Source organism: Penicillium antarcticum, assembly GCF_028974205.1.
Source record: "Penicillium antarcticum strain IBT 31339 chromosome Unknown utg000002l_segment0_segment0, whole genome shotgun sequence".
Classification (NCBI taxonomy): Eukaryota; Fungi; Ascomycota; class Eurotiomycetes; order Eurotiales; family Aspergillaceae; genus Penicillium; species Penicillium antarcticum.
Window position 1 is genome coordinate 4,384,181 of NW_026695300.1, and position 16,035 is coordinate 4,400,215.

At 52.8% G+C, this 16,035-nt stretch overlaps 6 protein-coding genes across 6 annotated transcripts; 4 read left to right on the forward strand and 2 right to left on the reverse strand.

The window, feature by feature from the left end:
- Nucleotides 1–533: 533 nt before the first annotated feature.
- On the reverse strand, nucleotides 534–1,699 carry N7508_002631 (cysteine synthase A; the record flags this gene model as incomplete). Its single annotated transcript, XM_058460697.1, has 2 exons — nucleotides 534–1,531; nucleotides 1,579–1,699. 2 exons carry the CDS (start codon nucleotides 1,697–1,699, stop codon nucleotides 534–536), a joined length of 1,119 nt encoding a protein of 372 aa, XP_058324229.1.
- A 187-nt stretch (nucleotides 1,700–1,886) lies between these two features.
- On the forward strand, nucleotides 1,887–5,383 carry N7508_002632 (condensin subunit YCG1; the record flags this gene model as incomplete). Its single annotated transcript, XM_058460698.1, has 2 exons — nucleotides 1,887–3,947; nucleotides 4,007–5,383. The coding sequence occupies 2 exons, from the start codon at nucleotides 1,887–1,889 to the stop codon at nucleotides 5,381–5,383; spliced, it is 3,438 nt and encodes a 1,145-aa protein (XP_058324230.1).
- A 1,010-nt stretch (nucleotides 5,384–6,393) lies between these two features.
- Nucleotides 6,394–8,482, forward strand: N7508_002633 (putative RNA binding protein (Arp); the record flags this gene model as incomplete). Its single annotated transcript, XM_058460699.1, has 4 exons — nucleotides 6,394–6,549; nucleotides 6,629–6,686; nucleotides 6,758–7,464; nucleotides 7,553–8,482. 4 exons carry the CDS (start codon nucleotides 6,394–6,396, stop codon nucleotides 8,480–8,482), a joined length of 1,851 nt encoding a protein of 616 aa, XP_058324231.1.
- A 1,013-nt stretch (nucleotides 8,483–9,495) lies between these two features.
- pre6 (proteasome core particle subunit alpha 4) lies at nucleotides 9,496–10,599 on the forward strand (the record flags this gene model as incomplete). The annotated part of the gene is made up of 5 exons (XM_058460700.1): nucleotides 9,496–9,523; nucleotides 9,602–9,608; nucleotides 9,665–9,717; nucleotides 9,827–10,214; nucleotides 10,275–10,599. The coding sequence occupies 5 exons, from the start codon at nucleotides 9,496–9,498 to the stop codon at nucleotides 10,597–10,599; spliced, it is 801 nt and encodes a 266-aa protein (XP_058324232.1).
- Nucleotides 10,600–10,835: 236 nt separating this feature from the next.
- On the reverse strand, nucleotides 10,836–11,515 carry N7508_002635 (CHY zinc finger protein; the record flags this gene model as incomplete). The annotated part of the gene is made up of 6 exons (XM_058460701.1): nucleotides 10,836–10,917; nucleotides 10,968–11,069; nucleotides 11,129–11,190; nucleotides 11,245–11,318; nucleotides 11,374–11,417; nucleotides 11,511–11,515. 6 exons carry the CDS (start codon nucleotides 11,513–11,515, stop codon nucleotides 10,836–10,838), a joined length of 369 nt encoding a protein of 122 aa, XP_058324233.1.
- Nucleotides 11,516–11,870: 355 nt separating this feature from the next.
- Nucleotides 11,871–15,669, forward strand: N7508_002636 (putative inositol polyphosphate phosphatase; the record flags this gene model as incomplete). The annotated part of the gene is made up of 5 exons (XM_058460702.1): nucleotides 11,871–11,921; nucleotides 11,973–14,316; nucleotides 14,364–14,573; nucleotides 14,625–14,884; nucleotides 14,932–15,669. 5 exons carry the CDS (start codon nucleotides 11,871–11,873, stop codon nucleotides 15,667–15,669), a joined length of 3,603 nt encoding a protein of 1,200 aa, XP_058324234.1.
- Between the last annotated feature and the right edge of the window lie 366 nt (nucleotides 15,670–16,035).

Sequence of the window (16,035 nt, forward strand, 5' to 3'; positions counted from 1 at the left end):
TTTAACTATGTACCCTCGAGATATTTCTCGCAACTTTGACATGCTGGAATAGAAGGATTATGTCAAATTTATGCCAAACTTGCAGGTAACGTTCATTCTTGATATAACAATCAAGAAATTCAGATATTTGAAGACTGGGGGCACATGGTCTCTTAGAAGAGTGACGTGGGGTACATAGAGTTAGGTCGGCTTTCTAAGTTCAGGGTATGGTGCGAAGGGAGTTGTTATTATTTTGAATTGTGGGTATTTGAAGGTCTTCTTACCAGAACAGTGTGTAGATGTCGCTACGCTCCGAACTGTCGATTCCGGTTCAAAGAAGATGATCTTTGAATCTTAATGTCCAACCACGACGTGGCAGCATTCTTGTACCGCTGGCTCACCATGCCTCCCTTTAGTAGATATGGCATACCATTGTTAGATGTCCAGGGCCTTATTGATTCTATGTGTTGCGCCCAGATTCTTAAGATTGTGATGACTTGGTCAAAGCATTTTGGATATAGGAAGAATACATTTTGTTGTAGACTATACACAATCTAAGGCAACACAATGTACTTCTCCAAGTGCTGGGGAATGGAACCACGGAGATTCTTGCTCTCGAGCCAGGTGTTAGAGAACAGGCGGTCCGCGTACCGATAAGCGCCGTCACAGAGAATGGTCACAACGGTGTTGCCCTTGCCCATCTTTTCAGCAACCTCCTTGGCAGCCACAACATTCATAGCAGAACTGGCACCGAGGTAAAGACCCTCTTCATCAAGGCAGCGGTAGACCATCTCGATGGTCTTCTCGTCACTGATGTTCACCGAGCCATCAAGCAGACCGATATCGGGCTGGAGGTTGTCGGTGACACGGCCCTGACCAATACCCTCAGTGATACTGCTACCAGAACGGTCGATAAGATTGCCGCCGCTCTGGATATAGCTATGCAGGACACTGCCAGGGGGATCGGCCAGGAAACTCTTAACCCGTCCGTCACTGGCTTCCTTTAAGTAGCGGGTGATACCTGCAAGAGTACCACCAGTTCCAGTAGCACAAGTGAAGGCGTCGATCTTGCCAGCGGTCTGCGCCCAGATCTCGGGACCAGTGGTTGCAATGTGAGCTTGACGGTTGGCAGTGTTGTCGAACTGGTTGGTCCAGACTGCGTTGTCCAATGACTCGGCGTGACGGCGAGCCTGATGGTTATAGTTCTGAGGGTTGTCAAATGCTACTGCGGGGACAGGGTACACCTCCGCGCCCAACAAGCGGAGGAGGTCAATCTTGCCCTGCGACTGGGTATTGGGCATGTAGATCACGAGCTTATAGCCCTTGGACCGACACACGTGTGCAAGACCAATTCCGGTGTTACCCGCTGTTCCCTCAACCACTGTACCGCCAGGTTGGAGAAGACCTTTCTCTTCAGCATCCTTGACGACGAAGAGCGCTGCTCGGTCCTTCACGCTACCGCCGGGGTTCTGAAATTCGGCCTTTCCAAGAACATTGCAGCCGGTCTGCTCAGAGAGCTTTTTCAATCGGATAAGTGGTGTGTTGCCAATTGCTATGCAAGTCAGCTCCAATCATAGACATCTCATGATCTAGACATACCCTCGGTCAATCCATTGACGACGCCCTGGGCGGTTGACACCTTAGTACAATAGGCAGTGGAGCCCTCAGTCGCAGCGCGCACTGCTGTAGTGGCGAATCGCCTCACACTTTGACGGAACATTCTGTGGTGAATGTAGGAACAATGTTCTGCATCGCTGATCTCGGGGAATGACGAGCTCCGATCCTCGGCGTCACGTGCTGCTTATCGTTATCGCCCATTTTGGGCTGTTTGTTTACCGCCAAGCCCGCTCTCTCCTTTGGTCCCGCGATGCATTTTGTCCTCTAATTCAACCTGCAACCCATCCACCATGCCTGGCAGAGTCGCCGCCCGCTCGACGTCTGCGACAACACGCCGGTCGTCGGCACAGCCCTCTACATCTGGGCGTGCTGGCTCCGTCACTCCATCGTTTGCGATCCCCGAAGAACCCGCAGAGCCATCAACCCCCACTCTACGTCGCGATGTGTGCTTGATTTTCGCGGACGCTCAGCGCTCCACAACTGGTCACCGCAAGCTCGTTGTTCGTTTGCGCAAGCTGCAAGAGATCTGCTGCGGTATTGCCCGGAAGAAGAATGGCAAGAAGGACAAAGACCAGGATCCCGAGGAAGCGCTGATTCCAGGAGAGGAAACAACCGCCGAGAAAGAATTCAATGTGGAGGTCGGCCGCTGCATGCTCCGCATTCTCACCATTAAGAAGACCGAGCCTGTTGGTGACCGTATCTTGCGCTTCCTGGGAACCTTCCTGGGCCATGCCTCGGAGAAAGATACCGAGATGTTCGCCTCTGGCGACGATGAGGAGCAGAATCCAGAAACCCCGACTGCCCGCTTGACTTCCAGTCTTGTCGCATTGATGGTACCCATCCTTGGTGCGAAAGACAAGATGGTCCGGTTCCGCGGAACCCAAATTCTTGCTCACATTGTCAATTCGCTCGAATCCATTGATGACGAGCTATACCATACCATCCGACAGGGTCTATTGAGACGCATCCGGGATAAGGAGGCCTCTGTTCGTGTGCAGGCAGTTCTTGGATTGGGCCGTCTGGCAGGAGATGATGGAGAAGACGATGGAAACGATGATAACTCCACCGCGCTCCTTGAAAAGCTGATCGAAATTATGCAAAACGACACCAGCGCCGATGTTCGCAAGACCCTGCTAACCAATCTCCCCCTCGTCCCCGTTACACTTCCCTACCTCCTCGAACGCGCCCGCGATCTCGATGCTCCTACTAGGCGCGCGCTCTACTCCCGCCTTCTCCCAACTTTGGGAGATTTCCGCCACCTATCCCTATCTATGCGAGAAAAACTTCTTCGCTGGGGTCTGCGTGATCGTGATGAAAGTGTTCGTAAGGCTACTGGGAAATTGTTCTACGATCGATGGGTCGAGGATTGCGCTGGTACCAACAATGAGCCGAATGAGGGACCGCCTGGGCAGCGGTCTGAGCCTAACACCAACGCTCTCCTTGAACTTCTGGAGAGAATCGATGTCATCAATTCTGGAATGGAAAGTGGAATTGCCCATGAAGCAATGCGAAGTTTCTGGGAAGGTCGCGCGGACTACCGTGAGGCTGTTGTTTTTGACGAGCCCTTCTGGGAGAACCTGAACGGTGAATCCGCATTCTTACTCCGGTCATTCAATGACTTCTGCCGTGTGGAGAATGAGGGCAAGTATGAAAGTCTCGCCGATGACAAGATGCCCGAGGTTACCGCTATGGCCTATTTCTTGGGCAAGTACATCACAAATCTTCTGGAGCGCAAGAAAATCTCCAAGGAAAGCGGCGATGCGAATGATGAGGACGCGGTTGAGCACGAGTTTGTTGTCGAGCAACTGCTGCATATCGCCATCACCTTGGATTACAGCGACGAGGTTGGTCGACGAAAGATGTTCTCTCTGCTGCGAGAATCTTTGGCTGTGCCAGAACTTCCGGAGGAGAGCACCAAGCTGGTTGTTGAAACTCTCCGGTGTGTCTGCGGACCTGATACTGCTGGTGAAGCCGAATTTTGCAGCGTCGTTTTGGAAGCCATTGCTGAAGTCCATGATACTATCACCACCGAGGATAGCTTTGTGTCTGCCCGGTCTGAAATTAGTGACGATGCTAGCAGCCGCCAGAACTCTGAAGCCCCAGGAGAAGAGGAGCCAACGCCTTTCAATAAGGAGGAAGCGAAGGCGAAGATCGTCCGCGAAATCGTGGTCAACATGAAGTGTCTTTACATTGCTCAGTGTATGCTGCAGAATGTGCAGGGCAATCTCCAGCAGAGCATGAACCTAGTTACCATGCTGAATAACCTTGTGGTCCCTGCTGTTCGCAGCCACGAGGCTCCTATCCGTGAGCGCGGTCTGCTGTGCTTGGGACTTTGCTGCCTGCTTGACAGGGTTGGTTACCTCTATTGTCCTGAAAGGAAATTTATGCTAATATTGGATATTTAATCTAGAATCTGGCCGAAGAGAACATGACCCTCTTCATTCATTGCTACAGCAAGGGCCACGAGGCATTGCAGGTCACTGCATTGCAGATTCTCTGCGATATGATTACGACACATCCTTCACTGCTCGCTCCCGTCACCCAGTCCGATGGCGAGACAGTCACACCACCACCAATGCAGAAGCCCTTGCTGAAGGTTTTTGCACGTGCTCTGCGTGCCAACTCTCCCAACAGTGTGCAGTCGGGAGCCGCATCTGCTCTCTCGAAGCTCCTACTCACCAGTGCATTCACACCAGCAGGGCCTAACGTCCCTCCGGCAATCCAGGAACACAACCAAAATGCTGTTGAGACGTTATTGCTGTCATTGGTGGTTTCATTCTTCCACCCACGCACGCGCGAAAATCCAGCACTTCGCCAGTCCTTGGCCTACTTCTTCCCCGTCTACTGCCATTCTCGTGTGGACAACACACAGCATATGCGCCGGGTTGCTGTGCCAGTGATCCGCGCTGTCATGAATGCTGCAGAGGAGTATTACTCGCTTGAGGCTGAGGAAGACAGTGATGGTGAGGTAGATGCCAGCATTGGTGAGCGTGAAGTCAAGGCACTCATGACTGGTGTCATTGGAATGTTGTCTGAATGGACCGATGAACGTCGTGTCGTTGGTCTTGGTGGTGAAAGAATTCTTGCTGGCGGTACCGCGAGCTCCAACGTGTGTGGATGGGTACACCTGGCCTTGGTCAAGGATATCCTCGAGCGAGTTCTTGGTGTCAGTGCCGGAACCAACCGCTGCTCTCGTGAGGAACGCAAGCTTCTCTTCTCCCTTCTCAGCAAGCTTTACTTTGCTGCGCCTACAGCCCCCTCTCGGGCAGGCTCTCGAGCACCCGAGGGCGATGATCAATTCCGAACTAGTATCCGCAGTGCCACCGGTCTTGAGATCGCCCCCGAGAATAATGAGCTTGCTCTCGAGGTCAAGGAGCTATTAGACCAAACCATTGATGAAGGTCTTGCTGGCGAAGCTTCCAGCAGGAACGCCCTTACCAAGGCCAAGAATTCTATTCTAAAGATCCTCGCCGTGGCACAGGATGCCCGTGCTGCTAGTGCTCGACCGAGGGAAGGCACTGAAGACCCCGAAAATGACGGGGCCAGTGTTCGCTCTGCCAGTGTTCGCCGGTCTGTGGAACCTACTGGTGGTATCAGTCGCCGCCATGTGTCCGTGGAGCCCAGCATTATGGAGGAAGATGAAGGTGAAGATGACAGCCGTCTTACATCTGCCACCGCCAATCGCCCCATTGTCTCCATCGAACCTAGTATCATGGAAGAAAATGAAGAGGACGACCATGACACCAGCCGGGGGACGGTTATCAAGGAGGAAACGGGCGACGAGTAATGATCTTCCCATTGTTTGGCGTTAGGGCTATTTGGTAGGATAATTAGCTGTGGTTATAAATTCTTGTACATGATGCAAAGTCTGTTTTTGTTTTCCAATACCATTATACTTTTCTTCGAGTGGTCCCTTATTTGCCTCTTATTTCATGCATGAACGGTCCTAAAATTGTGCAACCTGACAAAGTAGTATTGGATCAAATCTCTGGTCTATATATCGGACCTTTTTAGGCATCTTTGTCCTCCAGTGAGAAATGAGAGGGTACATGGGCGAAATATTGACAGATTTCCCCAATCTCATCCCTGTAGAGATATATATAACCTCAGGAATGGAGAAAATTGGGGCGAACTGAGTTTCGCAGAACACTATTCATCTTGTCCCAGTTGACTATCCAACACCATTCTCCAGATCAAGCATGAATCTGTCCAGGTAGGCCCCTTGATACCCCTTTTATAGACTTGAGCTAGTCGCCGTTGGGGCTCTATACCCCATCCACGTGATGATCCGCTCAATCTGACAGCAGGTAAAGAATGTGTAGGATCATGTATCAGGATTTGATATCACTGTCCCACCTGCTTTTGTCGGATATCTTCTCGTATCTCCCTTAGAGCGTGCGTGCTCATACCGGAGCAGGGATATGGGCCCGGGATGGGGTTGCACCAGAACCAGTCCGAACAGACAAATTTCCAGGGGAATTGAAGAGAATTGAAGTTTCAATAGAAAAGAAAGTAATTGTAGTTGATGAAGTGTTGTCTGACTGGTAATCTCCGTCCCCCCCCGTGAGCCCCGAAACTTTTCATTTTCTTAAAACTCCACCTCGACGTCTCTTTTCTTCTTCCCCCCCCCCCCCCCTTTCCCTTCTCTTCTCCCCCCCCGGCTTTCTCTTTTGCTATTTATTCCACGACTCTCTCCGGTCGTGTTGAATTTGTCTTCTGCTTTTCCCCGCAGAGACCCTTTCCCCTTTTCCCCGGGCTTCTCCTGCCGCTCCGTTGGCACCGAGCGACAAGTCAGCGATGGCGGCCGTTTCAGCACCAACCCCCAAGCTGGATCGCTACATCGTCATCCACGTTGCAACCACTTGCGACGAACATGGCGTTTATGTCACCAAGGACTCGGCCGAGGTGATTGAGCTGGGATGGATTCTGTTGGACAGCAAGACATGCGAAGAAGTACGGCCCCCCAACGCATCTACCCAACATACACATCGCCTCGGGCAGAACCTAAAGGCTGACACACTTTTTTTTTTAGCTGCACCGTGAAAGCGTTCTCGTCAAACCAGTCAATACTCCAATCACCCCGCTTTGCAGTAAGCTCGCCTTGGACCAACCTTAGGATGCATTGGGTTTTGCTAGGATTAGTAGCTGACAATTGTTGAAGCGAGTTTGACCACCTTGACATGGGAACACGTCCGCTCCGCAGGTACTTTCCGAGATGCCATCTCTCGATTCGACGCCTTTGCCCAGGAGCACCTCACCAACAAACAGTTGGAGTTTGCCTTTGTGACGTTGGACTCTTGGGATCTGCGGGTGCAGCTGCCCCGCGAGGCCCGCGACAAGGCCGTCGTGCTGCCCGCATACCTGCAGCACTCCCGCACTTTCGACTTGCGCACCGAATATCAACGCTGGCAGACCCACCACCCCGAGTCGCTGCCTTTCGGTCCCAGCTCGCTTTCCAACATCTGTGCTGCCCTTGAGGTTGAGCCCGTTCAGTCGTCCGCCCCGATCAAGCACAACCTGCCCTTCCACTTGCAAGCCCTGGCCCCCGCTTCGCCGCGCCGTGCGATGGAGGAATCCATTACTCTTGCCCGTGTGCTGCGGGGTCTCATCCGCAAGTCGCAGCCGCCACAAGAACACCCCGAGATCCTGACTCGCCCCATGGACGCCCACGCCGACGTCCGGGCCTTTTTGGCAGAGCGGAGTAAGGTCCTGCACCTCAGTGGTCTGCCCCACGACACTACCCAGTCCGAGTTGGAGAGCTGGTTCACTCAGTTCGGTGGTCGCCCTATCGCTTTCTGGACCCTGCGCACTCCCGATCAGCACAAGCCTACTGGTACCGGCTTTGCCGTCTTCTCGTCTCACGAGGAGGTGAGTTTCACTCGGACATGGGATCTGTTTACCCCGCAGGATCCTGATGTCTTATTTCACTTTATCTTTTCGGCTAACAATCCCTTAGGCTGCCGAAAGCCTGTGCATGAACGGCCGGGCACTCAACGAGAAGGCCATCGAGGTTTCTCCCTCATCCAGCCGGGTTCTGGACCGCGCCGCCGAGATCCTCACTCCTTTCCCGCCCTCCAAGAACCGCCCCCGTCCTGGTGACTGGACTTGCCCGTCTTGCGGCTTCTCCAACTTCCAGCGCCGTACAGCATGCTTCCGTTGCTCGTTCCCCGCTATGGCCGCCGCTCCCGATCCTATGAACTACAACCAATACGGCTACGGCCCGCCCTCGATGATGCCTCCCCACATGGGCCACAACGGTCACGGTATGGGTCACTCGCGTGGTATGGGTGGTAACGGAGGTGTTGTCCCCTTCCGTGCTGGTGACTGGAAGTGTGGTTCTGAGGGTTGTGGCTACCACAACTTTGCGAAGAACATCAACTGTCTGCGCTGCGGAGCTCCTCGCTCCGGTGCGGCAGTTGTGGCCGATTCAGCGTTCCCATCTCCGATGGATCCTCCATCGCAGTTCAACATGGGTCCCAACTCGATGGCTAGCACTCCTGCCCCGGCTCCTTTCGCCTCCACTGCCGGTGGCTTCGGTGGCTTCAGCCAGCAATTCGGCGGCCCGCCCAACAACTACGCCCTGCCCTCTGGCGGTCTGAGCAACACCCCTGGTGCCTACCCCCCTATGGGCCAGATGAACTCTGGTTACGGCTCCTCTAGCACCTCGCACTCGGCCGCTTCTTTCGCCAACCCGGCCACTCAGGCCGCCTTCACTGGCGCAGACCACGGTGTGCCCTCCACCAGTGCTTCCAACGGCGCTTTCTACGGATCCGACGGCTCCAGCGACCCCTTCGCCTTCTTGTCCAGTGGCCTTGGTGGTCTGACCGTCTCTGACGACCCTCACTCTCGCCGAAACGGCGCTGGTGCCAACAAGTCGCCCGCTTAAAAACGGGGATAGCTGTACCTACTCACGCCCACCTAAAACTGGGGCGCTCACACTTATGTTGTCCATATTGCAACCCTGCATTGTGGCAGGTTCATGCGTTGGTTGATATTCGGTTGATACGCATTTTGTATAAGGGATTCTGCGGTTCGGTGCATCGGGTTGGATGGAGCAGGCGGGTAGCGTATTCAAGTCGGAATTTCTTTTCTCGCCTCGCCGTCCTGTTGTTGATGCTTTTTCTGGTTCTGGTTCTGGTTTTTCTTTATCTTGGTCGTGGAGCTGTTTCCCCATATTTGTGATTCCATCTTGCGCTTTTGTTTTTATCTCTTGGGGGAGGGTGTATTTTTGTTCCCCTATCCCTTTCTTGTGCGCTTTATGTCGCTCTGGCATTGCATTTTAGAGATTTTGTGCGTCCCTTTCTGCACTCATTTGGTCATGGGAAGCGTCGGAGAATTCACGGTCTTGATCTGGGTGGGATATACTTGGACTCCGTTTGGGGTGTTGGGGATTTACTTTGAGCTTGACGCCGGCATCGAATCGAGATCTCTTCGGGGGCCATCGAAGCACTGTGAATGCAAAAAAGATTGTTTTGGATGTCCATATTGGCAATTTGTACTTGTCTGAGCGGCTTTAGTATTTTCTGTAATTGTCTTTCGATAGATTCATGGACTATATTTCCTCGAGCCTGCCAGTCAAAGGTAGTAGAGCTCGTATAAGCCACATAATACTTGTGTGAATTGTACTGTAACTTACAGCATCTATTACTACCAAGTCTGTTGGTGAGGTTGCTGATACAAAAGGTACATAGGCTTAGTATGGGACCGCCATAGTGGAGTGAAGTACCGAAGGCAACCGCAGGCTTTCGCGTCCACCGCCCGGAACCCGTCATTGCTCCATCCCAATTGACCTCAGCTGCTTAAACGCCCATCTGCATTGCTTTCTTCTACTTGATCCCCTCGTCCTCCTTTTTTAAGCACCTTTTTTATCTCCCTGTCATCTGTCGTCCTTGACTTACAATGTCCGGATACGACAGAGCTCTCTCAGGTAAGCCAGCTAGCTCCGCACGGCCAGCTCCCTTTGCTCCTGACCCGAGCAGAGCTGTATGATGCTAACCCATCGCAGTATTCAGGTATGATGCCTTCAAGCAGCACTCCAGCTCCAGAGTTCGTTTTTAACCCCCAACAGTCCAGATGGGCACGTCTTCCAGGTTGAATATGCCATGGAGGCAGTGAAACGAGGTGAGACCGCTGTTATCTGCTCTTCCAGCCGCGTTTACTCGTTCATTATCTATTTTTGCGATACAGCGCTTCGTTAGTACGTGCATTTGTTGATGATGGATGATCCTAGGAACTTGCGCCGTCGGTGTCAAAGGCAAGGACATTGTCGTTCTCGGCTGCGAAAAGCGTTCCGCCCTCAAGCTCCAAGATACCCGTATTACTCCTTCCAAGATCGCTCTGGTCGATGACCACGCCTGTCTTGCTTTCGCTGGACTGAATGCCGACGCCCGTATCCTCATCGACAAGGCCCGCCTAGAGGCCCAGTCCCACCGTCTGACTGTCGAGGACCCCGCCAGCATCGAATATATCACAAAGTATATCGCCAGTGTCCAACAGAGATACACACAGAGTGGTGGTGTCCGTCCCTTTGGTATCAGTACGCTCGTGGTTGGCTTCGACAAGAATGACGGCACGCCGCGGTTGTACCAGACCGAGCCGTCCGGTATCTACTCGGCCTGGTAGGTGTATTCCGGTTTATTGTGTCACTAGATCAGTACTAATATTTCTATTCTCTACAGGAAAGCCAATGCCATTGGTCGTTCCAGCAAGACTGTCCGCGAATTCCTTGAGCGCAACCACCAGGAGGACATGGACCGCGAGCAGACAATCCAGCTGACCATCAAGTCCCTGCTTGAGGTTGTGCAGACGGGTGCTAAGAACATCGAGGTCGCCATTATGGCACCCGGAAAGCGCCTCGAGATGCTGCCCGATGACCAGATCGAGTCGTATGTGAAGAGCATCGAGACCGAGAAGCAGGAGGAGGCAGCCAAGAAGAAGACCCGGACAGGGACCACCACAGCAGCCATTCTGACCCGGCCAGGTGGCGGCGAGTCGGCCGATTAAGTGGACTTGGAGCATTCATAGCCCGCGTGCCTGGATGATGTGTTTCAATTTACAATAGCGTTGGTCTCTTCCTTGACGGGAATCCAAAATCATGAAGTTTTAAAAATATCTGCTCTTTCGTATAGTACAACGGGTATTCATGCTCTGTAAATCACTCTCTATCAACTATCAAACAGTAACCAAATCGTCAACATCATGAAATTCCAACGCCCCCCATATTCTTTCCTGTACACACCTTAACCCATGCGATCAGACACGTCGCGAAGGTTGAAGAGAGAACGCTCTTCGTCGCGGGCAACACGCTCGTCCTTGAGCATACTGGTGATAGTCAGCCTATGCCGCATTGAAACATTGTGTGCTCAACATACCGATTGTCCATCCGGGCATCTTCACCCTCAACATGGAGAGAAGGTTTTGGTTCGATAGCCTCAATGACGAAGTGATTATCACAGTGAGGACAGTACTCGTCGCTAGGAAAGGTGTGGAATTAGCTTGCCGCTTGCTTTGGCTGCTTCAATCCATTGCGTACCTCTCGTCAAACTCGGCTGCGTCCTTGCGGAAGCACTTCTTGCACTTCTTGCATGCAAAGATCTACCATTGCATTGTCAGACCGCGAATCGTGCGCATATCGGAACAGGGGCGTACCATCTCGGCGCTCTTTTGGAGCATGTGCGACTCGCTCTCGGCGTGGCATTCGGCGCAGTCAAACCATTTCCGGCCTGGATATCTTCGGTCAGTCCCCTGTGAACGGATTTGAGGTTGAACTGGGCGTACAGCAGTGCGAGCGGATGGCCACTTGGGCGTTCAGAATGTGTTTACTGTAAAGCGGGGGACGGGTTAGCAGGAGAATTTTGGCCAGGAGGATCTATCTTCAGGGGGATGAAGACATCTGTACAGAGGACTTGACTTACCACATGGTCCGAGTTGAAGTGCGTACGCAAGTGTGAAGATGTTGAGAATCTCCAGGCACAAGTGATCGCCAACTCCCGTGATTCCCTCCACTTTCCTCCCCGCCACTCCCTTTCGACTCTTACCTCTTTTCATCTTTTCCTTCTTTGCCGCTGTACACTCAGGTCTCTTTGTTGAGCTTTGTTTCTTGTCCGGCCTTTGCGCCGCTTATATTTTGTTGCTTGTTGCCAGTTTACTTCCGAAACCCCACGGCATCCCTGTAGCCTCAGCTTCCCGAACTACTTGTTCGCACCAACTCCCAGGCAACCTTCACAAGCCTATGATCGACCATTCCAGCTGGTTACGGCGAATTATTCGCGATAATGGCCATGGCGGGCACAGGAAAACAGCCAGACAGTGATGGTCCTCCCACGGTATGCATACGTAACTACCTCGTGGCACACAATGAACTAACTTGAACGCAGCCACAGAGACCCGTCTCCTCTTTGCTGTCTCATTTCGAGAATCTAGCTCACCGCAGAGCTCCCTCTGCTGCTGCCGCAAGTCCGCGCGCCTCCGCAACCCAGTTCCTGACACCTGAAGCTGGCGACGAAGTACGATCCTCCAGCCGTGCCTCTCTCGACTTGCCCCGGTCACATTCGCCATGGAACCAGGACGATGAGAGACCGGAGCAGCGCCAGCAGTCGAATGGCGAGAGATCGCAAGACTGCGGGTTCTCTGGAAGACGATATGGCCGGCCTATCTCTATGAACCTCCAACGCTCATCGCCACAACTTCCGCCGACGTTGGCGGTGCATTCGCCTCAATCGCCGCCGCGCGGACAAGATCGCGAGGACTTTTGGTCGCAGCAGGAAACTCGCAAAGCTCGTAGTCCTGGGCATCGTCCGCGGGAATCAGTGTCTGTTTCCCCCGCGCCTCCCCGGCCACTATCTCCGGCGCCTGATTTCGGATCGTCTGTCACTGGAAGAGATTCAATTCCTCAAACATCGCCTGGCTCTTTATCTGTGAATGGAAATGGAAGCATTGCGGATCGGAAAATGAAAAGCGCTTCGCTGCCACCGCCAGCCAACCGCGCATCTAAACCCAAGATCCCTGCAAAGCCAGCCATGTTCTCTCACCCTAATTCTTCTCATGCGGATACAACTACCTTGGCTCCTCAGCCTGAGCGAGCTTCTCCTGATCTTAGCGTGTCGCCTTTCAGCACCCCTCCGAGCAGCCCGGAGAAGCCTATGGCCAAGCCGGTGTCTACCGGGAAAATAAACTCCAGACCGGCTCCAGCTCGGCCAACAACAGAACCCCCGAGTCGACGTTCATTTGATGACCGGTCACCTGTTCCAAGTTTCAATGCAAGACATGATGCCAGAGAGCTAGGCTTCTCAAGGACTCGCCCTGTTCCAGAACCTTCACGGGCAACCAAGCCCTTGCTGGTACAAATTCCATCCGCTTCAGCGCAACCTCCTACTTCCTCTTCTACTGCTCCACCTCTTTCAGCGCAACATTTACGGGCCAGTGATGGTCCTTACGATCGCCCTGGCCTTCCTCCCCGGCCTTCTGGAACTACACGCCGAAGTGGGTTCTCTCCTCCGCGGGAGCCTCCTCAGCGTGTAAAGAGCCCTGCACAAATGACGCCAATTGCCAAGTCTGCACCCACTCATCCACGTCAGTTTGAAGCATCAACTCCACAACCAGTTCAACGGCAGCCATCTTTCCACCGGGAACCACTTTCTTCGCCTCTCCCGGAGCGGCGTATACCTCGAACGGATACGGAAGAAGAAGAACAACCCGAAGAAACTGCCATCTCACGTACCGACTACCCTGATGCTTCTAATGCCAACCGCCGACCTCCTCGTCTCAAATCTGGGCCGAGGGAGATCCTCACGAAGTATGACACCCGTTTGCTCGCCGTGTGCGGCAAATATGTGTGTACGACTGGGTATCTGACTCGAGTCTGGGATCTTACCACTGGAGAACAAGTGATGAGTCTTAGTCATGGTGAAACCGTGAAAAGCTTGTCGCTTGCCTTCAAGCCAGGCAAAGGATTAAAGGATGAAGGCCAGCGCATCTGGCTCGGCACCAGTGCTGGAGATCTCCATGAAGTTGATATCCCAAGCCAATCTATTGTGGCAACCCGCTCGTACCCCTCCCGGCGAGAGGTGATTCAGATTCTACGACACAAGAAAGAAATGTGGACATTCGATGATGAAGGCCGGCTGTTAGTCTGGATGCCAGACGAGACCGGCTCACCTAATCTACAGTACAGCTACCACAGCGCCCATGAACGCGTAGCACGAGGTCACACGTTCTCCATGGTCGTGGACGACAAACTGTGGTTAGCGGCTGGAAAGGATGTTCATATTTATCGCCCGAACGCCCGCGAGGATGCTTCATTCAAGGTCTTCAAGCGACCCCTTGGCTCACAGCACTCAGGCGATGTAACTTCCGGCACGTATACCACGCGAGAAGGGGGCCGAGTGTATCTGGGACACGCAGATGGAAAGGTTACCGTCTACTCATCCACCGACTATACCTGCTTGGCAGTGGTCAACGTTAGCGTTTACAAGATCAATTGTCTTGGATTTGTGGGAGACTATCTCTGGGCTGCCTATAAGACCGGCATGATCTACGTCTACGATGTTTCCACCAACCCTTGGACTGTTAAGAAAGACTGGCGCGCCCACGATAGTCCTGTCTCCGGCTTTGTGTTGGATACAAGCAGTGTTTGGACGATGAACCGCTTACAGGTTACTTCTCTTGGCACTGATAATTGCATTCGTCTCTGGGACGGTATGTTGGAAGACGATTGGCTAGGTAAGTTCAATTTTTGCTTTTTGTTTGGCTTTGCTAACATACAATAGATACCCGGATGCAGAAGAGGGACGCAGAGTACTGTGATTTCCGAGAAATTAAGGCTACTGTCTTGACTTGGAACGCAGGCGCCGTTACCCCTGGTAGCGTGAAGACGTCGGATTTCATTCGGAATGCCGTCACGCCGGAAGATCCGCCGGATATTCTCGTCTTTGGGTTCCAAGAATTAGTAGATCTTGAGAACAAGAAGATCACAGCCAGTATGTTCACCTCATCCCTTAGTACGGGCGCAGTTGCTGATATAGCTACAGAGAGTCTGCTTCTTGGAAGCAAGAAGAAGGAGAACGGTGAGAAGGAACATATGAGTCGTCAATATCGAGTGTGGATCGACCATCTCACGCGTTCTCTTCACGAGTGTATGCCTCTCGAGGAATCGTATGTTCTTCTGCACACTGCAAACATGGTTGGACTGTTTACTTGTGTTTTCGTCAAACACAAAGAACGACACAATATCAAGAACGTCAGTGCTTCGGAAATTAAGCGGGGCATGGGCGGATTGCATGGGAACAAGGTTTGTAACCCCTTCGTCTGATTATGGCCACTGTCTAATTCTATCAGGGTGCCCTTGTGTTCCGCTTTGTCCTGGATGACAGCTCGATGTGCTTTGTGAATTGTCACTTGGCGGCTGGGCAGACCCAGACGGCGCACCGAAACAACGATATCGCGGCGATCTTGGAAGCAGAGTCCCTACCTGCCGAGAGCAATCCAACAGCACGAACTGATCAGTTCGCCAGTGGTGGTGATGGCTCAATGATCATGGACCACGAAATCTGCATTTTGAATGGCGACCTGAACTACCGGATTGACTCAATCCCTCGCAATGTGATCATCGACGCCATTCGCCAGAACAACCTTACCAAACTTCTGGATCGAGACCAACTCCTTGCCTCCCGGCGCAAGAACCCCGGTTTCCGACTTCGCAGCTTCACCGAGTGTCCCATTACCTTCGCGCCGACTTACAAATACGACGTCGGCACGGACGAGTACGACACCAGCGACAAGAAACGCTCCCCCGCCTGGTGCGACCGCGTTCTATACCGCGGCCTTGGCCGTGTCAAGCAACTCGATTACCGCAGGCACGAAGTCCGAGCCTCTGACCACCGGCCGGTCAGCGCGGCGTTCAAGATTCGCGTCAAAACAGTCAAGCCCCAGGAACGGAGCACGATCTGGGAACTCTGCAACCAGGAATTTTCGGATGAGAAGCGTCGTCTGGCTTCCGAGGCTAGCATTGACTATCTCATCACTGTTCTCGGCACCGATCCCCGCCAGGCCCGCACTCTGATTCTGGGCACGTAGGCTCAATAACCGTCTCTTTCTTTGCCGAGTGATACTCATTTTTTCTTCATATGCATTTGGGAAGCATGGCGCGCTGTATATTGTACGACTAATGATTTCACGATAAACATGCATCATGATGTTTAGAGTTAGAAGAGCTCCTTTTTCACAATATAGTATTCATTCCAACTTTATACCCCTAAGCATCCCTGGTCTGCATTGAAGGCCGGATCTTCTCCGGCCAAGCGATCCGAGCATCCGATTTTCCCGTGCTAAAGTACTTTGATGCAACATTCGGGCCATTGTTCACCGAATAGGCCTTCCACTTCCCTTTGGGTCCATCTCCGCCTCTTGAGTATGTATGAATTACGCATTGGCCAGCACATA